Source organism: Lepidochelys kempii, chromosome 1, assembly GCF_965140285.1.
Source record: "Lepidochelys kempii isolate rLepKem1 chromosome 1, rLepKem1.hap1, whole genome shotgun sequence".
Classification (NCBI taxonomy): domain Eukaryota; kingdom Metazoa; phylum Chordata; order Testudines; family Cheloniidae; genus Lepidochelys; species Lepidochelys kempii.
In genome coordinates this window covers 327,342,519-327,369,314 of record NC_136380.1, presented here as the reverse complement: position 1 = coordinate 327,369,314, position 26,796 = coordinate 327,342,519, and the positions used below count along the sequence as shown (strand labels likewise).

Here is a 26,796-nt window from a genome sequence, read left to right as displayed (position 1 = left end):
GACCATCGCTTATTAGCACCGTAGTGTCCAGGAAGTGGATCTCTTGCATGGACTGGTCCAGGCTGAGGTTGATGGTGGGATGGAAATTGTTGAAATCATGGAGGAATTCCTTAAGGGCTTCTTTTCCATGGATCCAGATGATGAAGATGTGATCCATGTAGCGCAAGTAGAGTAGGGGCATTAGGGGACGAGAGCTGAGGAAGTGTTGTTCTAAGTCAGCCATAAAAATGTTGGCATATTGTGGGGCCATGCAGGTACCCATAGCAGTGCCGCTGATTTGAAGGTATACATTGTCCCCAAATGTGAAATAGTTATGGGTGAGGACAAAGTCACAAAGTTCAGCCACCGGGTTTGCCGTAACATTATCGGGGATACGGTTCCTGACCACTTGTAGTCCATCTTTGTGTGGAATGTTGGTGTAGAGGGCTTCTACATCCATAGTGGCCAGGATCGTGTTTTCAGGAAGATAACACAACAGAACCACTAACCCAGGAACCTATCCTTGCAACAAAGCCCGTTGCCAACTCTGTCCACATATCTGTTCAGGGGACACCATCATAGGGCCTAATCACATCAGCCACACTATCAGAGGCTCATTCACCTGCACATCTGTCATAAATATAAAGGGAAGGGTAAACCCCTTTGAAATCCCTCCTGGCCAGGGGAAAGCTCCTCTCACCTGTAAAGGGTTAAGAAGCTAAAGGTAACCTCGCTGGCACCTGACCAAAATGACCAATGAGGAGACAAGATACTTTCAAAAGCTGGGAGGAGGGAGAGAAACAAAGGGTCTGTGTCTGTCTGTATGCTGGTTTCTGCCAGGGATAGACCAGGAATGGAGCCTTAGAACTTTTAGTAAGTAATCTAGCTAGGTATGTGTTAGATTATGATTTCTTTAAATGGCTGAGAAAAGAATTGTGCTGAATAGAATAACTATTTCTGTCTGTGTATCTTTTTTGTAACTTAAGGTTTTGCCTAGAGGGGTTCTCTATGTTTTTGAATCTAATTACCCTGTAAGATATCTACCATCCTGATTTTACAGGGGGGATTTCTTTATTTCTATTTACTTCTATTTTTTATTAAAAGTCTTCTTGTAAAACACTGAATGCTTTTTCATTGTTCTCAGATCCAAGGGTTTGGGTCTGTGGTCACCTATGCAAATTGGTGAGGCTTTTTATCCAACATTTCCCAGGAAAGGGGGGGTGCAAGTGTTGGGAGGATTGTTCATTGTTCTTAAGATCCAAGGGTCTGGGTCTGTAGTCACCTAGGCAAATTGGTGAGGCTTTTTACCAAACCTTGTCCAGGAAGTGGGGTGCAAGGTTTTGGGAAGTATTTTGGGGGGAAGGACGCGTCCAAACAGCTCTTCCCCAGTAACCAGTATTAGTTTGGTGGTGGTAGCGGCCAGTCCAAGGATAACGGGTGTAATATTTTGTACCTTGGGGAAGTTTTGACCTAAGCTGGTAAAGATAAGCTTAGGAGGTTTTTCATGCAGGTCCCCACATCTGTACCCTAGAGTTCAGAGTGGGGGAGGAACCTTGACAACATCTACCAATGTGATATACGCCATCATGTGTCAGCAATGCCCCTCTGCCATGTACATTGGCCAAACCGGACAGTCTTTATGTAAAAGAATAAATGGACACAAATCAGACATCAAGAATAATAACATTCAAAAACTAGTCGGAGAACACTTCAATCTCTCTGGTCACTCGATTACAGACCTAAAAGTGGCAATTCTTCAACAAAAAAACTTCAAGAACAGACTCCAATGAGAGACTACTGAATTGGAATTAATTTGCAAACATGATACAATTAACTTAGGCTTGAATAGAGACTGGGAGTGGATGGGTCATTACACAAAGTAAAACTATTTCCACATGTTTATTCCCCCTACCACCCCACCCCCCATTCCTCAGACGTTCTTGTCAACTGCTGGAAATGGCCCACCTTGATTATCACTACAAAAGGTTTTCTCCCCGCCCCGGCATGGGCTCTCTTGCTGGTATTAGCTCATCTTAAGTGATCACTCTCTGTACAGCTTATGCTCAAATAAATTTGTTAGTCTCTAAGATGCCACAAGTTCTCCTTTTCTTTTTGCGAATACAGACTAACACGGCTGCTACTCTGAAACCTTTCCTTACAGTGTGTATGGTAACACCCACTGTTTCATGTACTCTGTGTATATAAATCTCCCCACAGTATTTTCCACTGAATGCATCCGATGAAGTGAGCTGTAGCTCACGAAAGCTCATGCTCAAATAAATTGGTTAGTCTCTAAGGTGCCACAAGTACTCCTTTTCTTTTTGCGAATGCAGATTAACACGGCTGCTACTCTGAAACCTGTCTTTATGGAAGATGTAGTCCTCCAGGGAACCCAGAGGGGAGAGAGGGGCTGGAACTACAATTCCCATAATTCTCAATGTGCCATGCTATAGAAATGCCACTTAATGTTTGTTTAACTGATTTGAAACAAACATTTCAGGTCATTTTAAAAAATGAAATATTCCAGTTTGAACTAGTTGCACTGATCCCCCAAAAAATTCATTTTGATTTGCCTGAGAGAAAATTGAAATTTTTGTGGCAAAATCAAAGTTTTCCCAGGGAAATTCAGGAATTACATTTTTCATCAAAAATCATTCTGACATAAAATTACTGACCAGCTTGACTAATGGTGGAGAGAGTAGTAGTTACCATGGCCCCATCTCTAAGTCTATTGTGGAAGAAGACTTCCAGTAGCTCTCTATTTTCCCCATGTTTCCACCCTCCACCAAACTACCTCTTGAATCCCACCATCCATTTCCATAAGACAGATTTCTGCTGCTAGCCAGCTACCAAAAGCAAAACCGAACACCTATCTGCCAGATATCTAGCTGTATGTGTGTCACTGCTCCTCCATTTGCAATGCAATATGGCAAGTCCATCAGTCCGCATCACAATAGATTGTGAGTCTATTAAACAAGGAGGAATGTCACAGCACCAGTAAGAAACTTTCTTTTCCTCTTTCTGCTTACCCTTCTATCTCTTTTCCTCTTGCGACTGGTTTTTATTATTTATATTTGCTTCTTGGCATGGCAATGCTGAATAACACTTGGTTGAACTGTTGGTGATATTCTGAGATAATTAGCTTAGGTATTGAACACATTGACCATTTCCATTTCATGTCTCAGATGATCAGTTACCCCTTTTTCCATAAGGCAGTTATTATTTTGATTGTCATATACCTTTAAGTCATGCTGTCAGGGAAATTGTGAATGCAGCTAATGTCTCTCTCTCTTACCAGGTGTTTCACTGTATTGACAATCTGCATGGGACGTTTCTTTAGTGGGCTGGTACTGGCAGCCTAGTGCCACTGCATGCCTTCCCTGTGTTGTCCCCAAGGGTAGGGAAACCCCTGGGGTCTCAGGGTTTAATTCCCAGCCACAGTTCAGTGGCAGCCCGGGAAAGCACTATCAGCTGGCAGCTGCGACTGTGCTCCCAGCTGGGGTTGACAGACAAGCGCTAGCTCAAGCAAAGCGAGTGCACTAAAAAGAGCAGAGTAGCTGAGGATAGCACAGGTGGGAAGTTCAAGCTAGCTGCCTGAGTAAAAACCCGCCCAGAGCTCCTACGTATTTACTCGTCTATAGCCTGAGCTACTGCCCGTGCTACATCGCTCTGTTTTAGCATGCTAGCTTGAACCGCACTCTCCCAGCTGCAATGTAGACATATCTGGAGGGGGAGGGGGCCTGGTTGCTGACCACAAGACAAGGCAAGGAGCTGCCTTGTGTGGCCTGTAGGGTTTTTATGTGTATGTATTTATTTTAGTTTACTGCTTGTAAAACAGTGTAGCAAGAATGCAGCTTAAGGCTTTTGCCAAATTGGAATCAATTTGGATTAAATATGAGCCCCTGTGATAAAATGGTTTTGGCACTCAAACCTGACCTTTCCTCTCTTCCCTGTCCTGCCCCAGGACTGCAACAGCTTCCCTTTCACTGGTTTGTCAGTGCTGCTGGCATCCATTTCTTCAGTGACTGTAAGCTTGAATAATTGATAGAGGTAACTAAATGCAGGTTTCTATTCTTAATAAAGTTCATCTTGAGCACATCAACACCAGAAGGCACCACATCCTGCTTTCTGTGCAACAGTGTGTGGGCTTTCTAAAGACTGAATTTAGACTCTCTTTATTTTCAGTATGTAAGCAGCTGCTGGATGTAAAGCTGTCAGACTCCTGAAGGTCTGAATGACTGAAATAGTGACACGTACTATAGAATCTGTTAGAGACTTGATTATATCAGTTCCTTTTGTGTGTATGGTTCCCCCCCCTCCCCATCTTGTTTTTGAATTAAAATATCTATAAAACTTATACTTGTTTACATTGAAAATGATGGTCATTGCCTTCCTTGCTTGTCCTACTCACCAATGTGTTTAACTTTGCTTGTGGTGTTGGTTATGTGGAGGCAGACTGATTTTCAAAGTGTAAAGCCAGGCTACAGTACCTGCTGGGGGTTCGAGGATGTGGGATTTGGGCTAAACTAGGGTTGGCTCAAGGGGGGCTGGGAGTGGAAAGAATATAGGTATCTGCCCTTCACTCTGTGCTCCGCCATGCCCCATCTGTCAGAATGAAGAAGTAGGACACCTTTCTGTAAAGGGCAAAGTAGAAAAACGCAGTATTTATCCCTGTTTACTGATGTCCCCCCATCTCCACCCCTTTGGCCATATTTTCTAATCTCTTTTGGCATGGCCATTTCCTTTACTATTTTTAACTTCGACAGCTCAAAGCCCTACCTTATTTTTTCTCTTTGTTCCTCTCCCTAGTCTATCTAATTACTCTTCCTGGGTCTTCTATGCATTGGTCTCCTCTCCATTCCCTTTCCTTGCTCTGTCTTCTACGTCCTCCTCCTGTTCTTCCACACTACCCGCCTCTTTCATTCCATAGCCACTTTCTTCCTCAGATCACACTCTTCTCCTTCCCCTCCTTTTTTCTTTTTCCCCATTCTCTTTCTCTCCCCCCTTTATTTGTTATCACTGTTGTAGGCACCCTTTACTAGCTGGGTCTCTGAACTTAATTGAGAGTGTTCCGGCTGGGGAGATCCTGTGTCCTGCAATCCAGCCTTAGAGACCACAATTTTCATGATGCCTTGGGGAAAGAGTGAGAGACTTCCTCTTCCAGAGAGAGCAGGCGGTGGACTTCATTTCTGGGAGAGGAGCAAGATTGCTGGTGAGGAGCTCTCTCCATACCAGGAGCTGCTGCTAACTGCTGCTAGGAAACCAGAAGCTGTTGCTGAAAGGTGGGGCTTTGATCAAGCAGGGAGCCTCAGAGGCAGTTAGTGGCTGTTGGAGCCGTGGGAGAGACAGACTATAGCTGTGCCTAGAGCTGGCTGAGGTGGGCCTGCAGTGAAGGAACTGTGAGTGATCTGATGAAGTGAGCTGTAGCTCACGAAAGCTCATGCTCAAATAAATTGGTTAGTCTCTAAGGTGCCACAAGTACTCCTTTTCTTTTTGCGAATACAGACTAACACGGCTGTTACTCTGAAACCTGTGAGTAACAGTAACTCCCACTGTTGTTTGGGAAAGTACTTGCAAGGGAAGAGGCCAGGGTGAATTTGATCATGATTTAAATCACTAGTCAGGAAGACCCAATTTAATCATTGTTTTCTACATAAAGTGCATTCTTGTTGGTTGTTATAACCTTAATACATATTCTTCACAACTCAGAGATAGATGTAGGTTTCATTTTTAGAAGGTACACCCTATACATTTTTAAACAGTGATTTATTTTGAAAACTTTTCAGATTAGTTTTACAGCTATATCAGAAAATGAATGATTGTTTGGTTATTTCATTTACCAAAGGTAATTGAAGCAGATATTTATGAAGTCCATTGGGAGGTGAGCTATCTCCAATTCAACAGGTTAATCATTAATATTTGGAGGATTGCTATATTAGGAGGAGAACATCACCAGACAGGCATTTAAATTGTTTTATTTAACTAAAACAACATTATTAAGTATTCTGAATTTTTTTCTTCAACAACAAACATATAATATTTTAACAAAACAAGCATATGTCCCTCACTTCTCACATTATCTCCAGACTTCTTCTCCTTGTCCAGTTCTATTCCATCCCCAGCAATCTTCTATTCATAGAATATCAGGGTTGGAAGGGACCTCAGGAGGTCACCTAGTCCAACCCCCTGCTCAAAGCAGGACCAATCCCCAACTAAATCATTCATTGAACTTTTTGAAACTTTGCACTTTTAGAGAGAGGTAAGGGATTGACTTTGTGTACACAAATTTGCAGAGGGACAATACAGTTGAGGTCTGTTATTTCTCACCTCTATATATTATTTATGTATTTAAAACCATTTTTGCGGTTAACAAGCATGTTATCTCTGGAGACACAAATCCACAATTTGAGAACTGCAAAACTAAGCATCTCTGATGGTGTCTTCTAGACCAGATGTGGGCAAACTGTGGCCCACAGGACTGTCCTGACCAGCCCCTGAGCTCCCAGCCAGGGGGGCTACCCTGACCCCTTCCCTGCTGTGACCCCTTCCCTGCTGTCTTCCTCCCCTGCAGCCACGCCGCCGCCCAGGCAGCGCTCTGAGCGGCGGGGCTGTGCATTCCAGCCGGGCGGCACGGCAGCCAGACATGCTGCTTTGAGCGGCATGGTAAAGGAGGTGGGGGAGTTGCATAAGGGGTGAGGGAATCCGGGGGGCAGTCAGGGGACAGGGAGCAAGGGGTGGTTGGAGGGGGCTGAGGTTCTGGGGGGGTGGTCAGGGGATAGGGAACAGGGGGGGATTGGATAGGCATGGGAGTCCCGGGGGGCAGTCAGGGGACAGGGAGCAGGGGGCAGTTGGATCAGTGTGGGAGTCCCAGGGGGCCTATCAGGGCGTGGGGGTGTGGATAGGGGTTGGGGCAGTCAAGGGACAGGGAGCAAGGGGGTTTGGATAGGGGGTGGGGTCCTGGGGGAGTGGTTAAGGTCAGGGGGTCTTGGGAGGGGGCTGTCAGGGGACAAGGAGCGGGGGAGGGTTGGATGGGTCGGTGGTTCTGAGGGGGGCAGTCAGGGGGCGGGAAGTGGGAGGGGTCAAATAGGGGCAGGGGCCAGACTGTTTGGGGAGGCACAGCCTTCCCTACCCCACCCTCCATACAGTTTTGCAACCCCAATGTGGCCCTCGGGCCAAAAAGTTTGCCCACCCCTGTTCTAGACTGAGCATTGAGTCCCATTGGGTAGATAGAAAGATTAACTTAAATAATCTATACAGAAGCCCCTGGAGCCCCATAAAATTGGGTCACTAATCCATGAACTATTGGAACTCATTTAACAAAACTTTTCTCAAACATTACATGAATATATTGTCTCATACTATAGAATTAGAATTAATGAGATCTCTTTGAGCTATAATGTATCTTAATTAAAACTATCTTTAGATAGGTTTGTTCCTCAAAAAGCATTTTATCAAAAAAATCCGATTTAAATCAAAAACATCCAATTTTTTTTTTTAAATCATTGATTTGTATCCACCCTGAAAGGGGCACAGCAGAAAGTCTGAGGAGAGAAAGAGTGATCTTCCCATCGAACCAGGACCCACACCTGCTGACCTTTGGTGGGGGCCAACTCCAATTTTCAGAGGGGTTGTGCAGCTTGTGGCCTTGGCTGGACTGATAGAACCAACAGAGCGCTGTCTCCAGCTTCAGATCTTCAAGCGCGCCCACACAAGTGTCTAGGACTCTGAAATCCAGAGTGTACGCTCCAGGGTGGGGTAAATGGTGGCAGTGTAAATGCCAGTTAAATACATTTCATTTATTACTGTATACTATATTTGTTAATTGATTGTATTCAACTGCCCCTTGTGGGTTTAAATTAGTAGTGACATTTAATCTTAGTCTGTTATACCCTGTTTAAATTGTTAAGTAAAGGCGTGTTAACTCTAATTTAAGTATATTGGATGTATATTATTTATAATTGGCATTTCTGAGTTAGACCCATGCCATAGTTTATTATTATTTATTATTAGAATAGGTTTTTCTTGGAGGTTCCCAAGGCACACCATTGAGTGTGTACTGGGGCCAGCCAGGTGACGGCACCGCCAATTTAAAATTCCTTTAGGAGTAAAGGGACTGCAGCAGAGGGGTGGATAGAGGATTCCCAAGTATCCAACATCACCACTGAGATACTCAGGATCTCCTTTAATGTCAACAACATCAGGCACCCAGGCGAGTGTTGCCGGCTCCTGAGTAACCCAGGGAGGAAAGGGAGGGGTTACACTGTTGTTATTTATATTGTGGTAGGAGCTTCTGTGACATCCGCTCCTGCACTTCACACATGCACACCCCTGCCTCTCCACTTGCCAGTGCCTGCTCCCTATTCTCATTACAATGTCTGTTTTCCTCATGTTTATTCCCCCTCCTCAGTCGGGTGTCAGCTCATTGGACTCATCCCCATTGTCTCCCTGCAAAGGCTCTAATGCAGTAGTTCTCAACCTATTTACCATTGTGGGTAGCTCTCTCTGTATAACGTGGGCTGCATCCACACAATATGTATACTACCTGTATGGCAATGAGGATGTCACATGAGCCACAGCTGTGTGCTGATTGGGCTGCAAGCGGCCCCCAGGCCACAGGTTGAGAACTACTGCTCTAATGAGCCTCTCCACCACTAACCCTGTGAATCTACATATTTCCTTCCAGTCCGCTCAGCACGGTGGGACTGGCAAGGGGAAGAGAAGCACAGCAGCTGTTCATGGCTGAGTAAGTTGCGGCCTGCGTGCTGATATGCAGAGGCACCATAGAAGACTCATCCGGAGTGGACACCCCCACATGACAGGCACCAGACCTTGTGCTGTGATTGGGTTTATAATCCTGCAAATGCTGAACTTCCAGACTCTGCCACCAACTAGCTTGCACAGTTGCTGGCTCTCTCAACCTGTACATTACCTCCTGCCCCCTCCATTCTGTCTGTCTAACGAGCTATTTATAACACGCTCATCACTGTGCTGTCTGAGAGCCCTGCAGAAAATGCAAACCAAGTGGTCCAAATCTGACCACAATTTGACGTGTCTTTTGTTTTCACCCTCCTCTCTTGTGCATATATATGAAGATCATCTCTCTCCTTTCCTTTCCTCTAGCATCATCTAATACCCTAACAATTTGGGTTTTTTTAAAAAGAACATTTTCTCTTTCTCTCTTCTTCCTCCTTTCCTTTCTTCCCCAGGACCCTCCTCCCACCAAGAGGTTGGTGATTATTGTACAAGGGCCACAGATTTTGATGTTACTATCTTCTTGAACCCGGGCATTGGGCTGTCTTCCATCCATGTTTCCCATTGAGCTGATGGCTCCTTCAACCCAGACCTCACCTGAATGCTTAGTGTAGCAATACACTGGATGAAATCCTGGCCCCATTGAAGTCAATGGGAAAACTCTCTTTTACTTCAATAGAGCGAGGAGTTTACCCACTATCTTTGTAAACCACCTGTAAAGGACAGGTCCTAAAAACCAAGAATCTCTCTGGATTTTAGGGACATGAAGTCTTCTGTGTGTGTATAGTAGTGGACGACGCTGTGTCACCTTTTCCCCTTACTCCATTCTTTCTCTCTCCTACCAAGCAGCATGCCTCCATTGCGTCTCATGTGCAAGTAAATTGTTCATGCGGCCAGGAAAAGATGGAAGAGCCCAGCTTGTTGAATGTGTTGAGAAAATGAGAATTGGTCAATAGCAGTTATTTCTATAGCAATTACCTTTTTTATAAATAGAAACAAACTCATTGGTGCACAGTTTTAATGGTGAGAGTAGTTAACCATTGGAACAAATACCAAGGGTTGTGGTGGATTCACCATCACTGGAAATTTTAAAATCAAGATTGGGTGTTTATAAAAACGACCAATCAGGAACTACTTTGGGGAATTCCTATGACCCCAGGAGGTCAGAGAAGATGATAACAATGGTCCCTCTAGCATTATAATCTATGGTATTTTCCATGAAAATATGCCATCTGTATTTGAGGAAAGTATCTGACCATAAACTTTAGTTACTCACTATTTCAACCTGAGCATGTACAGTACTACAGGGGAGTCAGATAATATTTGATTGATCTGAGTGGCAAGTCAGTCAATGCCATAAATAACTCAATCTGTTTTTCCAGTCTCTGAAAGTGTCATTTCTGTACCATTCCTAGTGTCTTCCATTTCCAGGAGCTGAAATTTTAGACTGCCACCAATTTCAGTGATTTGTCTTGTCACTCACAGCCCTGAAGAAACTGACAACTCATAGCAGACATTTGAGAAAAAGCTATTAAGAAAATGTTTATCTGGCATGTTTGAGTTATATTTATTAATTAATTATTACAGATCTTGAAAGATTTACCAAATGCCTACTAGTGTTAGCCAGAGGGATAAACCTATTAGCCTAAGTCTGATGTGAAAGATGTGGGAAGATCTACATGTGAAGTTCAGGGGCAACAACTCCATTGCCTTGACTGTTGCTCCTAAGCAAAAACAGAGTAAAACAGACATGATTCTTATCAGTTTCACTGCTCCCTGCAAAGAGTTCTAAGTAGTAGCAGTGAGATTATTCAGCACCTTGTCAATTTCACTCTGCTGAGGATTGGGGAAGCTATAATAAGCAGCAGAGACACTGGAATAAACTATCTGCAGACTCGGGAAGACTGCTAATAGGCTACCTTCATTTTGCATTTGGAATTAGGCTAACATAAATCTAACTTCTTTTTGGTGTTGTGGTTGTTAATGAAGCCTAAGTTTTGTAGAAATTGATGGTTCATTCAATAGAGACAGCTTCAGTCACTGAAAGCTTCTGGGATTTTAAAAATATCCGCTGTTTCTACTCAATCAAGTGGAGTTATTGTTTACATATTTTAGTTGCAAACAACGGACCATATCCTTCAGGCTTTACTACATACCTTTTTCAGGCTATGCTCCTATTGAAATCAATGGAAGTTGATACTCAATAAGATCTGCAGGATCAGGCTCTGCATCTGTATTACCAAGAAATTTCTCTGCAGTTCAACTGTAATTGCAAGATAATTTATCTTTTTTTAAAATGGTTTCTATTTTTAAAAGATATCTATGAATCCAAAAGCTGCTTCCTTACAGAGAATATTTCCTAATCCTCTTTAGAAGTATTAAAATGTAAAACATTCTAGCAATACAAAAGAGAATCTGTAGGTGGATTTTATACCTGTCTTTTCTCTCTTTAAAGATTTTATATTCTTGCAGCTGATAAATGAAAAGTTACCGGAGTTATAGTATCAAACATGCCTATATCTTTTTAGGAATTAATTGCAAAAAGCTTTCCTAAGTTATTTTGTTTATGTTAACCTCTAAAGTTGTGACATGATTCCTGCATCTGAAGATGCAGTCAAAGGCAGTCAAAAGGCATTTTAATTTGCTCAACCAGCATACACTCAGCAAATCACTGTAGGTTTAATTGTCCTAGAAAGTATTACTGGAAGATATATTTTCATACAAATGAGCTCTTTAGTAAGAATTTGTAAAATGCATTAGCTACAAAAAGGTTTTATTAATTAAAACAAACATATCTTGAAAACATTCTTTTTCCAGCTTCCTTCAATAACTTACTTTTGTGATGATCCTAAGAAAAACGCCATTCCTAGTTGATGTTTGCACTATCTCTTTCATACTATCTCATCATAGCAATTGAGGGAATCTTAATACCCATTTCTAGTTATATTCCAAGACCAGAGTGCCACTGAGCAAGTACTATTTTCTGCTTTTGGGTGGGGGTAATTTTGTTTTTTTGCAAAAGAAGTTGGTTTTGTTTGGGGGTGGGGAAAGGGGAGGTGTGTAAACTGATAGGCTTAACTTTGTCTTGAAATAGAAAGAACTTGTACCACTTCCTAAAAGTTCACTGTAGCACCAGCAGCTGTAGAGTAGATAGAGGTCAGCAGCTGTAGAGAAGTTACATTCTGCTCCTAATTGCACAAGTTATAACATATGTACGTCACTGTAACTAGATCAGAATTTGTCCAGCAACCTTTTAGAGGGCCTGAAGTTACTGATACATACATTTTTCATGAATCCAGCTAGTTCCTTTGAATTATCCATTGATGCAGGTGGCTTCTCGCAGAATATTATATACTGTGCATTAAGACTCACAAAAGAATTCAGTGTCCATATTTGAAACATGCATTCAACTTCAGTGACATTACAGAGGCCACTGAAAGTTTGGATATACTTTTAGAAGAATAGTGTGCCCCACTGTACCAAACAGCCAGATTGAACAGGCAGAGGTTTGCGCTGGAGATAAGGCATGTCTTCAAGCTAGAAAAGCCAGAACAGAGACACTAAAATGGATAATTTAAAGCACAAGGATTTGCTGATTTTCATTTAGACAGTATATACTAATAAATTAACTAATTTAACACAATTTTTATCTTTAGATTCTTCTTCCTTTTGTATTGCTTTTTTAAAAAATGTAAATGATATTAATTACATTCACTTAGTCATGATGGGCCTGACTCCACAACCTTTACACTGAGTACTACTGACACAGACCGACCTGTTAGCTGCAGTGAAGTTATCTGTGTGAGCAAGAGTTCCAGCATTGGACCTTATAGGCATAAAATTCAAGCATGTTGCCTTCATATGAAATGTGTCTTCAATACCTAATTGTGCAGTTCCCTAAGCCAAATATCCCCTCCCCCTTCCAAGGTGAATGTAAATGCAGAATGATTAAAAATTGCTTGTCCTTTCTGCATAGATGGTGGGTCTGATTTTTCACTGCATTACATCAATGTAATGCCTTTGTGACTACCGGTGTAACATAGTGGAAACTCAGGTTTGGTGCAGTTATTTCTGTTTAGCACTCCAGTCAAATAGTTTATCTTTTAATTTCCCATGAAATGTCAAGTACATATTTTCCCAATCAATAATTCAGAATTAGTGAAGTAATAACTCAGTGGAGGGACTCCACTTATGCTTATATTAGTAAGGTTTGGGAATTTGTCTTTATGCTGTTTTCTCATCCTAGTAAGTGAGGGAAGCCAGACAACCACTACACTTGTGAATGCACTCACACAGCAACAGTATAAAAGACAAAAACACCACTTCACCTATGGGTGGACACTCTTCAAAAAGTGATCACTCTATAGCTCACTGATCAATCCTCATCCTCAAAGGAAACCTGCACAACGCTTTCAAAAGACAAGCCTGGGAGCTTAAATTTATAACTCTGCTCGACACTAAAATTATGGACTGTACAGAGACGCTGGATTTATGGCTTATTACAACAATCAGTACCTCCCTAGCCCTCTCTTTTTGTCATAATGGGCCACTCTATCTTGAATGATCCCTTATGATATGTGCTAACTACTTATGCTGAACAGTCAGTTCCCCCTTGCATTTTGCTGTGATGGGGAGAGTACCTTTTCCAGACCTGAAGAAGAGCTCTGCATGGCTCAAAAGCTTGTCTCTCGCACCAACAGAAGCTGGTCCAATAAAAGATATCACCTCACTCACCTTGTCTCTCTAATATCCTGGGACCAACAGGGCTACAACTACACTGCATATGGCTGAGATTCATATAATTTATGGATTTTTTTCCTCTGTTTTTTCCATTTATTTACTTTGGAGCATTTGGCAGCACTTTATGCGTATTCAGTTTCACCGTTTTCCCTGTGTAATCAGCTAGTTAATCAGTTTTGTCCTTTTTTGTGTGTGAGTCTTTCATGCAACAACAAAGAAGAGAAAAACATTCTGAGTAATAGGAAAATGAAACCACAAAAATTGGCTGGGGGTTTCAGGGACAGGACTTTAATTTGTTTCTTTCGTTTAGCAGGTTTCAAGTTGGTGGTGTGTCAAACTTTCTTACATTTAATATTTAACTAGATTTCATAATTGTGTGACATATTTGTTTTTTATGTAACCTATTTTTGAAGTTCTGGATAAAAAGGTTATGTTTTAATAATAAAGTATGTAGATATGCAAAAAATGAAAGTTTGGACACATGATCCCATTATTCTCCCTTTGTTTTTGTTTTTTTCCAAGCTGCCTGTCTCGTCCTGGGCTGTATGATTTTTCCTGATGGCTGGGATTCAGATGAGGTAAAACGGATGTGTGGTGAAAAGACAGACAAGTACACACTTGGGGCTTGTTCAGTTCGCTGGGCATATATCCTGGCTATTATTGGAATCTTGGATGCCCTGATCCTCTCGTTTCTGGCATTTGTGCTTGGCAACAGACAAGACAGCTTGCTAGCAGAGGAACTCAAGTTGGAAAACAAAGGTAGGATTGCCTATACTCTGTGCTGCCTCAAGGGCAAATACTTAAAAAAACAATTATCTCTCTTTTTAGCAAAAAAAATCACACTTTCTTATGTTGTAATTTGCTGGGGGATTTTAATAATTTTTTTAGTTCCCAAATCAAAGAACTCCTTAAGTTACAATAATTTCTGCTCTGTTATAGAACTTACTGATTTGTGCTTAACATTCTGGAAGGAGCAGGCCAAATCCAAACTATCAGATGCTTTTGAACAGACTTCGAAATCTTTTTATTTACTTATTATCATTATTGTTGTTTTGTTTTATTATTTTTTATTATCATCATTGTTATTATTTTCTCTGAAGTCTGGACCTTGACTATACATTGACCAAGAAATTTGGACCTTGACAAAAAATAATTGACTACCCCTGAGATAGTCTTTGTAATGCGGTGCCATGGTCTAGTGGATTGACAACAGAGCTCCAAAGTCACAAAACAAAAGTTCTAACCCCTGTTCTGATTTAACTCACTGTGTTGCCTTGAGTTGGTTTCTTAGCCACCTCACATAGATATGGGGTAGGTTAATAATTGAATGTTTATACAGTGATTTGAGAATGTGGCATTCACCACCCATCAGAAGCCAATAGAAGCTTAAAGCTGTTTGTTTGGCAGCGTACATTGTGTATAGCAGTTCATGTCAGTCCAGTTCCTAGTGCACAGCTGTCCACATCTCTGAAAGCACCTATCTAATTGGTGCTAACTGGCACAGTTGGGATCAGTCAGCACACGAAAGCCAAAGGCTGATTTGACTTGAAGACTGAACTAACCCACACAACTCTAGGACTCACTAGTGCCCTATTAATGTTAAGGTGTCTAGGAAGGCTTGTATTATCATTGCCTTTAATCTGCATGTTCTGTGGATAAACTGAGGGCTTCATTTTCCAGGTCTGTCAGTGTGGCATCTTTCTACAAGAATGACATTCACTTAACATTTTAAAAGGAAATTGTAAAAGGAAAATTCATCTCTTTGTCTTCTAAGTATGGCAAAAGCACATTTAGAATTTTTCTCAGGAGACCCAGTATACAATTGAAACTAGAAGTGTTTCACACAGGGTCAGAATTTTGGCTTGCTTATCTGAATTCCACCTACCAGAATTTCAGATATACATTTTTTAACTGAACGTCTTTAATAAACATACTAATTCAAGGTATACAGCTAGATGATAAAACACTTTCACCCTTAAATTTGTGAATGTTTGTGTGTATCTTAATTTGTTTCCCAAAATTTGCCTTTGCTCCAATAGAATTATATGATTATACCACTTTTATACCAACTGATCCTGGGGGCATACATTACAAAAGACTTGGGTCTGCTCTAAACAATGCCAGCTGCAATGGCCCCTTAAGAGCTCTTCAAAAATTACTGGAGTGGAAGGCATCCTGGCCACTCTCTTAGCATGACCTGTACACGAGGGAGGCCAGATAGCATGGCATGCAGCTGATTGTGCTGGCTCTGCATCAGCCAGAGATTCCCCTGTGAAAAAGGAATGCCCAGCTGTCCACTTATGTCATCCTCTACCACAACAGGGCCAGGCTATGGACCAAAAATCTGTCTCCACATTTTCTGATATTGTTATGGAGTAACTAGGCATGAAAGAATGCAATAACGTATAAGCATAGAAACATTATTACCTGATACAGAAAAATCACAGTTCACAGGGTCATTATTAGAGATTATTAATGGTTATAATTGTAAAATTAATCTTGGGCCCAATCCTGCAGTCCTAATTCAAGCAAAACTCCCACTGACTTTAATGACAGTTTGTTTGAGTAAGCCCTTTGTACCAGAATTATTTCTGGAAATTGGAACAAGGAAGTGTATACAAAACAAGGTGATAAAGTAAAGTAACAAAATCACAGAAAAGAACAGTCTGTACTCCTCTGTTGTTTTTGACATTCAGAATAGCTAAATGTTAATAGGTTAATGAATGCTCAAAAATAAGAAACGTCTTAAAATTCTGAACTGGAGAGGACTGAGACAAGTGTTCCATATGCAAGACAGCTGTATTTTTTTCACCATTTCTTACTCCTCTCTAGTTTACTCAGGTTTGAGAATAAATGTAACACACTGGTCAACATGTGTTCTAGGTTTGATTACTATAACACAGTCTGAAATGTAGTTTTCAATGTATAGTCTATATGCAGTTTTTCTGATACATAAATTCTGTGTTACAATCTGTATATTTTTCCACACAAAATCAACTATAACCTGAAGGAGGGAGGCATCTCTAAAAAAGACTTTCACATGATACTTATGCACAGCTATTCTGTTCTCTCTTTTCATTAATGGCATATTTTGCTTTTTGTTACAGGAACCAACAATAGTGGCTTAAAGCACTGTATGTTATCAAAATTAATGGCAATGAGAGTGATAGCACACGGGATAGGAATTAATCTTGGTTTTAGGCTTCATCAACACCATTTAAAATGAGCCAGCAATATCAGGCATTTACCTTGATGTGTTATAGAATAGCATAATTTAACATGTTGAACTGTATTAATTTTAATTATGTAAAATTCAGGCTCTAGCCAAAGCATGAAGTGATCACAAGAGATGTATTTTCAATTTCTTTTGGAAAAAGACTGTTATGGCAGAATGTTCTAGTTTCATGCATTTTATGAGGCATCAATGTATAAGCGTTCAGGTTGAAACTCTCCTCTCCACAGGAAGAGTTAAAGTTACCCCATGCAGTAAACTCCACACAGAGAGACGTCAGTGGGATTGTGTGGGTTAAAGCACTCTCCTTTGACCGGTTGGGCTGTCAGACCAACTTTTCTAAGGTTCCTTGGAAGGGCAGAACAGCTACAAGAAAGGAGGGTTAACACTCAGGCTCACCTTTTGAGACCAGATGGTCCCAGGTGAGCAGTTTGAACTAGGGGTTTCCCAGCCTAAAAAGCCCCAGGGCTGACACAGGGAAAGGGAATAGTGTGCTAGGCAGGAGAGCCAAAGACAGAGACAAGAGCGAGTTGCTCCCTGGTGACAGAGCAGTGGTGTCTTAGCTGAAGTTTCTGTAAGAATGAATTAATTTCCCATGTGTAGTTTTCACCGTCTCTGTTGCAGGTGAATGGGACTTGTGTACATTTGGTAAATAAATAAAACAGAGTTTAAAATCCCAAAATCTGCTATTGCTTAGAAAGGGGCAACAGTGCACTTGCTAGAGATCCTGTATGACTAAGTGCTCTTCAGCTGTCATGTCATGCCTAAGAAAGATAGCTTGCTCACGTACACATATGGCTTATAATAAATGTGCATCAAATACTACAAAATCCCTCACATGTTTCCATCAGGCAGATACAGAAACACACAAGTCTGTGTTTTCAAACTTAGGTGCCTAAATATGGATTTGGATGCCCAATTTTAGGCATCCAAGTTCGAAAATTATGGCCACAATGTATACAAAAATTCAAATAGTCATCATCCAACTGAAGCAGGCATGCTGGGCTCCCTTATCCTCCAGCTATTCACAATAAGCTCCGCTGTTCCCCCTTCATTCTACAGAATCAAATCCCCTGAGGTCTCCTGAGATATAAAAATCTAATATATGAAAAATCTTATTTTAAAAGTTGGCACTTAATTTTCTGTAAAATAGCTCCTAAAATTTAACTATTTTTATTCTAGTCTCTTTCTTTGATTGACATTTTCCTTTCCTTGCCATGGCTGCCCACCTCTCTTCCATCCTTCATTTGTACAAGCTTAGGAGTGATCCACATGTTTCCTCTGGCTCAGGGGTGAGCAAACTTTTTGGCCCGAGGGCCCACATCAGGGTTGCAAAACGGTATGGAGGGCCGGGTAGGGAAGGCTGTGCCTCTGCAAACAGCCTGGCCCCCACCCCTATCCGCCCCCTCCCACTTCCCGCCCCCTGACTGCCCCCCTCAGAAGCCCCGACCCATCCAATCCCCCTCCCACTCCTTGTCCCCTGACCACCCCCTCCTGGGACCCCCCGCCCCGACCGTCCCACTGGGATTCCACCCCCTATCCAACCCTCCCTGTCCCCTGGCTGTCCCGACCCCTATCCATACCCCCGCTCTCTGACAGGCCCCCCACCCCACTCTTTGTCCCCTGACCGCCCCCTCCCGGGACCTCTGCCCCTAAATGACCCTGGGACCCTACCCCTTATCCAACCCCCCCCCGCTCCCTATCCCACCCCTCCCGGGACCCCCCAGGCCTCACCCCCATCCACTCTTATTGGAAAGCCTGGGAGGTAAGCGGGCGCAAGCCGCGCTGCCTGAGTGGCTGTGAGGGAGGGGGGACAGCGGGGGAGGGGTCGGGGACTAGTCTCCCTGGCCGGGAGCTCAGGGGCCGGGCAGGATGGTTCCGTGAGCCGTAGTTTACCCACCTCTGCTCTAGCTCCATGCTCAGGGTGTTTTTTACTGCTTGTAACACAAAACCAGCTTGACCAGTTGTATTCCTACTTTACAAGGAAGAGGAAAACTACCTGGGTGCTATTCTTCAGTGAATCCATTGCTGCAGTCAAACACCACATTTACCAGATAAACCATGCAGACCTGCAGAGCTGGGACTAAGAGCCTAAGACAAATGTTTATTCTTAAGTGCCTAAAAGGAAGAGTCAAATAACTACTCCACTTTCCATAGCTGCTGAATAAAGATTGAATCACTCATTTCAGTGCAAAAAGAATGCATCCGATGAAGTGAGCTGTAGCTCACGAAAGCTTATGCTCAAATAAATTGGTTAGTCTCTAAGGTGCCACAAGTACTCCTTTTCTTTTTGCGAATACAGACTAACACGGCTGTTACTCTGAAACCTGTCATTTCAGTGCCTAATTTTAGATGTGGAAACTTGAAAATCCTTGCCCTAGTTGATAGTTCCCAACACAATTCTCTGCCATTTGAACTAAGGCAAAAAACTCTGTTAAAGTGGTAAAGGACTCAGATGTTCTCTTTCAGCTGCAACCAGCTACAAAAAAGTCACGCTGCTCATACATATAATATAATCATTACAATTAGATGCAATTGCCAATTACTTTGTTTAATTACAATCCGCTTTCTTCAAATACAGCCTACAACATAGGGCCTACACAATGAATTTACAAGGCTTTTTAAACATAAAGGAAGTTTGAAGGGTTAGTACCAAGACATTTTTGATCCAGAGGTTCACAAGGAAATGTTAAATGCAAATCCAAAAAAATGTAATGATCTATAATTAAAAGGCAGTTTAACTGACTCTCTTAAAACTATATCTGAAAAAATCTCCACCTCCAGCACCTGGCTATTTTCAGGTTACACCAACTTTGCCAGCCAGAAGTATATGGGAGATAAAAATTATGATTGCAACCTTAGCTGTGGTGAGAACATCACCTCTCCATAATGAGGAATCTGCCTACACCCAGCACTGCATGTGGGGTCTAACCACAGCTTCATAAAGACAAATTATAACCTCTCTGTTCCTACATGTGATACTTGCAATAGAGCATTCACATTTTCCCCCCCAACAGTCTGCTGTGGTATTAAATATATGGTCTGTGTCTAAACTGCAGTGGTCATCTGTTTCAAGTAATATAACTCAACAAATCCATAGTACTTATGGACTACATTTTGACCTCATATACATGCAGGCAAATCCTATTGATTTCAATGGAAGAGGTGTGTATGTATTAGAAGAATGAATAGGATTCCATACTTTCTGTAAAAAGAACAGGCATACTTGTGGCACCTTAGAGACTAACAAATTTATTTGAGCATAAGCTTTCGTGAGCTACAGCTTACTTCATCGGATACATTCAGTGGAAAATACAGCGGGGAGATTTATATACACAGAGAACATGAAACAATGGGTGTTACCATACACACTGTAAGGAGAGTGATCACTTAAGGTGAGCTATTACCAGGGAGGGGAAGGGGGGAACCTTTTGTAGTGATAATCAAGGTGGGCCATTTCCAGCAGTTGACAAGAACGCCTGAGGAACAGCGGGGAGAGGGGAATAAACATGGGGAAATAGTTTTACTTTGTGTAATGACACATCCACTCCCAGTCTTTATTCAAGCCTAAATTAATTGTATCCAGTTTGCAAATTAATTCCAATTCAGCAGTCTCTCATTGGAGTCTGGTTTTGAAGTTTTTTGTTGAAGAATTGCAACTTTTAGGTCTGTAATCAAGTAACCAAAGAGATTGAAGTGTTCTCCGACTGGTTTTTGAATGTTATAATTCTTGACATCTGATCTGTGCATTTCCTATGTCTCAACTTGCATTAGGATCTGCTAACATGATCCCAACATCTCTGCAAAGTCACATGGTTAATACAACTCCACACAAGCATAGGAGTCTTTGTGATAGTTCTTGGGGTACCCAGGATTGTAAATCACCGTGTTACCCCTGCTGCCAATATGAGCATGTCTTGCCTATGCTTAACTGGGTGTCAGCTTCCTGACACTGCCAGGCTGTTAGCCCAGAGGAACGTGTGTGAACAGCTACAGCAGGCCTTACTTTGCCTTGCTAATTAACCGTAGATACACCTGAGTCCCTAAGCCCCTTTGAAGTGTTTCGCTGTAGTATCCAGCCCCTTCTCCATGGAACACTCATAGAAATACCAGATCAGCTGTCCCCAAGTGCACACCAGTTTGAATGATTCAGCTCAGGATCAGCATCTAGCTTAATATCACAGCACTTAGATATAAACATAGTGAAAACAAGGATAAGTTTATTATCAAAGATTCAAGTAATAGTGACAGGTTTCAGAGGGGTAGCTGTGTTAGTCTGTATTAGCAAAAACAACGAGGAGTCCCTGTGGCACCTTAGAGACTAACAAATTTATGCCAGAATAAATGTGTGAGTCTCTAAGGTGCCACAAGGACTCCACATTTGTTAAGTAATAGTGAGTAATGATATTAGAAACAAAACTTTACATATACAACAAAATTATTACATGCTTTCTAGAGTCTAAACTTGACTTAACAGGTTAACTTCTTATATAAAGTTTTATCTTAACTAGTATCTTCAGAGGTGAATTAGGGGTTTGTGGGGCCCTGGGCCACAGCAGGTGTTGCCACTCCCCACCCCTTGCACCTCAGTCCCTCCTCTTCCCCTCCCAGCGCTTCTGTGGGAAAGTGGGGTCAGGTTGCGAGGACTTCCCTGGAAGAAGCACTGGGTAGGGGGAGTGGGGCAAGCCCACGCGCTCTGACCCCGCTCCCCAGCAGGAGCGCCGGGAGGGTGGTTGGGGTTCAGGGGTGCCTATTTGTCCAGGACCCTGGGCACAGGCCCTGTTGGCCCAGTGGCCAGTCCACTACTGAGTGTGTTTTGCAGTGTTTCAACCAAAGTTGGCTGAGATCCTGTTTTCATAAATGTAAATAACTACACATTTACTTCCTTGGTGCACAATAAGGGGGTGTCTTCTTTGCCTTCTACTTACAGTCCCCAAAGTTAATTGTCTGTACTCTGAGATAGTATAAATTGCTGTGGCTTCTTTTTCCTGTGTGCTGCTTCTCTATTGACTTTGCATCTTTCCATTGACTTTGTATGTAAATGGGTATCCACTATGTTAACTTACAATGCTTAATTAACATCCCGATGGAGAGAGAGGTGAATAAACATCTTTTGGCTGACAGGAAATCTTTCTCCATCTCTGCTGGTACCTTTATACAGACTCTAAGAACATATTTTCAGTGTATATATACATAAATCTTTATATAGTGCCTTTACATAAATTTCACAATACTGACCAGTGTGACCCCAGCTGTCATTTGAGACCCACATGACATTCTTTAATAAACCAGCATGTACATACCAGAATCAGGATATTCCTATAACTCCCTTGCCAGTTGGCATTAAGGGGTTTTTGGGTCACTGTCCTCACTGGTCGGTTCTAATGGAGAAATGGGTCCAGGATAGTAAACCAAATATAACTTAAAATTGTCAGGAAGAGGCTGCTGTGGTGCTAAAGATAGCTCTTAACTTTTGCTATTGAAGCTACATGGTTTACCCCCCCACTACCCCCCAATGCACATCCTATAGCAGAATCAAGACCTTTGTTTAGAAATTATACAGAGAGACTGTAGAGAAGAGGCATTAAGATTACAGAGGAGTTAGAAGAAATAATCTATGGTGAAAGATTACATACATTAAATATGTACTGCCTTGCAAAATAGTCTGCTTATACAGTAGTATGCAAATTCATAAAGAAATTTGCCAACAAAAGGAGGAGAAATTGTTATAATTTGAAATAAATAAAATATTTGGGGTTTAGAAAATATGTATATAATTTACCAGCGAGATTAAAATAGAGGCCTTCAACAGTAAATTAAAGTAACTAATAAAGGAAAGGACTATCCTGCACGAGTGCAGGGTGATGTATTGGATAATCCAAGAGTTCCTTTCCAGCCTAACTTTCTGTGATAAGATAAAATCCCCTCTCCCCCAAACATATGCATGCATTAGTCTACTGAAAAAAATGAAAAAGCATGAATTAAGGGTGTCCGCTCCCCACTGATTAATGAAGGAAGAATATGGAGAATGGCATTCTGCTTCATGGAAAGAGGGATCCCATGCTGCTAAACTCTATGGGGAGCCTCATTCAATAGCAATATTAAAGAAAAAAACTGTCCTCCTGATGAATCAGTCGAATGAGGCACACAATGCTGCCACTTCAAGGCATACTGGTAGATTTTTTTCCCCTAATTAGATTTAATAGTGCCTAAAATTAAAAATAATAATTTTGACTGCCTGTATTATACGTAAAAAAGAACCAAAGGCTCAGAAGGTAGGTGATACAATTCTTTTAGTGAATTGAGGTGAAGGGATAAGCTGAAGTAGTACAGGGCACTTGGCTCATAATGGATTTTTCCGTTGATCTACATCTCTGTTCTGTACGTCCAGGCCTAACTTGAACCCCTTTCATGACAAAAACACTGTTCACATCAGCTACACATCTTTCTAACAAATGCAGCACAGAGGCAGAGTACACAATGTTACACCAAATTAATGGAGTTGCAGCTACTTGAGCCAGGACTGAATTTGTTCCACTATATCCAGAGGAACACACACTGATTGGTTTCAGAGTAGCAGCCGTGTTAGTCTGTATTCGCAAAAAGAAAAGGAGTACTTGTGGCACCTTAGAGACTAACCAATTTATTTGAGCATAAGCTTTCGTGAGCTACAGCTCACTTCATCAGATGCATTCGATGAAGTGAGCTGTAGCTCACGAAAGCTTATGCTCAAATAAATTGGTTAGTCTCTAAGGTGCCACAAGTACTCCTTTTCTTTTTACAGATTGATTGTTGAAGGTGTGTGTTTTAAATCCACAGCTATTCATCTAGTTTCTATAAGCAGGAGAAATAGTGAGTGGCATAAATGTAAGGTGTGAGCACCAGGGTGAGGAATGAGTCCCAATAAACTGCAGGATAAAGAACATGTAGTAAAATTTCATATCAACACTAGAAGTTGCATTAGAAGTGATGTTATGTTATGTCCAAAACTGAATAAAAGTCAGGAAGTGTTTGCTTGCAATGCATAAGCATAGACTTATGGTCCCCTCTAAAATTTTAGGGATTGCATTAATAAAGAAAACAGAGTTTGAAACAGAAACTCGTTTATCTCACTTTATTTTGTCATCATCTCTTCTCGTGTCTCCTCCACAATCATAGTTTTTTCCAGTGTTGGGCAAATGATATGGTCAGTCTGTAGCCCAGGCGAGATCTTCCATGGTGCACAGTTCCTCCAGCAGCTAGCAGACCAATAGATGTTTCATGGTTTGTGTTTCACCACAGTCACATGTGTCTGGATCACTGGAATAGTCCTGCTTTCGTATATTGACTTTTGATCTACAGACTCTTGTTCAGAGGTGATTTAAATATCTCCAGGTCAACCAATTCTTCTCCACACCTGCAGGAAGGCATTTGGCAATGTCCAATGTGCATTTGGTTTGTGTCATATTTCCAGTCATGTAGCAGTCAGTGATTTTTGAAGTGGTTTCATTGCAGCTAGGAACCTTTTCTGTGGTGGAGCCACGAGGTGGATGTCTGGTATCTTCAGCCTGTCATAATCATTCCATTTTGCTTGTGACTGCTCTCCTGATATCCGGTGGAGCAATTCCAGCAAGCACATAAAGGCTGTTCACGTCTGTTGGTTTTAGACATCCTATGATATAGTGGCCACAGTCATTCAGCACAGGGTCCAACTTCTTTGAATGAGCTCTTTCCCGCACCAGACATATGTATTCAGCTGTTGAACAGCAAAATGCAAATGCAGTGGCTCTTAGTGTTGTTTGGTTGCCCATTTTCAATTGCAAGCTTCCAGAGTATATTGTTCTGGGCACTAACTTTGCATCTTCTTCTAGGTTTAGGTGCTTTTCAACAAGTTGTGATAGGCAATTATCCAACAAGTTAGGATAAGACACTCATACAGTCAGGGGTGAAAATAACGTAAAAGTATTACCAGTAGGGTGGCCTGGCTCTGGGCCCCTGGAAGGGGCGGGGCCTTGGGTGGAAGGGGCGGGGCTGGTGGTCAGCCTCTCCCAGCCAGTCCTTCTGCGCTGCCTGGCCCGTGCTGCCGGCAGTGATTTAAAGGGCCCGGGGCTCCAGCCACTGCTGTGGTAGCAGCGGTGGCAGCCAGGAGCCCCAGGCCCCTGGGGGAGCAAAAGGGGCAGCAACGTTAAAGCGCTGCTGCAGCAGTGCTTTAATGTCGGCTGCGTAGGGGCCCATACCAGCAGCTGCTTTTTACCAGTACACTGTACCAGCCCGTACCAGCCCAGTTTCACCTCTGCAGACAGTTTAAAGAGCTGACATAGTAGTGATATAGGCCAGGAGTTCTTCGGCTCCATTATGTCCTTTCCCAGCCCCAGGAGTGCCACAACACATGCACGTCGCCAGAATTTGAGTACTTTGTATATGGCTGAGCATGTGGCTCCAGTGGTGTTTAGTCGTGCTACAAAACTACACATTAAAGCAATACTTTTTAAAACATGAGTCAAAAGAATGACTTACAAATCCGAGAAGGTTCCAACCAATGATGTTCACCCAGGGTTTCTTGAAATGAATTCTTCTGCAACACCTCTAAGCTGTCAATCGTCAGATTTGTCCGTCCGTACCAGTAAAGACATGGTTGTTTCTGAACTGACTTTAATGGTCTTTCTGAAAGCTGACAGTTGGCTTCTCGCAGATGAAGCTGAGCTATCAGTCAATCCTGATTGAAATCGTTATTATACATTTGAAGCATGCCTTGAACTTGTGTTTCTGTTACATTTTGGAGTTATGAGAGTTTCAAGATTTTGAATCATATTGTTGTACAAATTGTTGTTCTTGACCGAATACTGGACACTGTAAAATCAATTACTGCAAAATAGCTGTAGTTCTAAAATTCTTTTGCTGAATTTGGGTCGTTGGATTCACCTGCGTCTATCTGCATTTTCTTGAGAATTTTTCTCTTTCTGAAGCTCAGGCATTTCAATTATCTCCAGCTTTAAACTGTTCTGGTAAATTTGTTACTAGAATAAATTATAGCTTGTATTTGATCAGATAGCTTGAAGTAAATTAAGGGTCATTTTCATTTTGAAAAAATTGACCACCTGTTGCTGAGATGCCAGCCCCTCTTTTGCTCCCAAGTTTTAGTGAGAGCAAATGAATATGGTCACTGGCTCCCATTGTGTATAGGAGATCTGGATGTTATCCAGCTCTCTCTCCTTCTGCACCTCGCTGGAAGGAGAAGAGGAAGGATGGAGAAAGGACCCATACAGTTCTCCCCACAGAACAGAGAGCCAGCAACCACCTTTGTTCTCTTCTATATTTGTATTAAGTTGAGCCACAGAAGCACCTCAACATAAGCACTGCTGTTGGACCTAAACGTGCTGCAAGTACTCTCTGCCTCCTCATATCCTTGCAAATTTTCCTCCCCTACCCCCTGAACGTACTGTGCAAGCCTTTAATTGTTTTGCACAGTCTGGTCTCGGGTGTTAAGCACATCTCAAACTCTGGATTAATACAAATAGAGAGTTACAATCCAAAGAACATTTTCCACCTCTTTGCAATTTTAAGGCTCTCTAGGTTAAAAGCAGGGCCTGATGGGTAGACAGCATTCTTCAACTACTTAATAAATCCAGCAGTGTTGCTAACTGCAATAAAGAGTAAAGGTAAATAATTTGTTGCTTCCTGAACACAGCAGCAATAGTCCAGATGCATTATATTACATTTCTACCTTAGAGATCTATAAGATGAGAGTGATGAGTGCACATTAGATATGAACTGTGAAAAACAGCAGCATTATGCAAATACCTGATAATTTGGATGCATCTTTAATCTATAATATATGTAGTACAATAGTTTCCTATTTAATGATGACTTTTTAAAATATATGCATAGAATAGAAAGCTAGTTTAGCATAATTGAAAATGATTAATTTTATACTAAATATTTAGTAATGGTACTCTTTATTTTAAGTAACTCATTGATCCAAAACATGAATCGTTGGGGCAGATTAGACCTGATCCTGCAGTTCTCTCTCAGGGAACAAAACGTGTAGGAGTTTTGCCCAAGTAAATTGAGTCCATTATTGCAAGTCACAGAAGTTTTAAATAGCCCTGAGAGTC

General features: G+C 41.8%; 1 protein-coding gene across 5 annotated transcripts in view; it reads left to right on the top strand.

Annotated features, from left to right (window-relative positions):
- Positions 1–26,796, top strand: part of LHFPL3 (LHFPL tetraspan subfamily member 3) — a 399,847-nt gene that overhangs the window by 261,028 nt on the left and 112,023 nt on the right. For all 5 annotated transcript variants that reach the window (XM_073328518.1, XM_073328515.1, XM_073328517.2 and 2 more), the window contains one exon: positions 13,993–14,229. In XM_073328518.1, the coding sequence (XP_073184619.1) occupies positions 13,993–14,229 (237 nt within the window). The remainder of the gene's footprint in view (positions 1–13,992; positions 14,230–26,796) is intronic.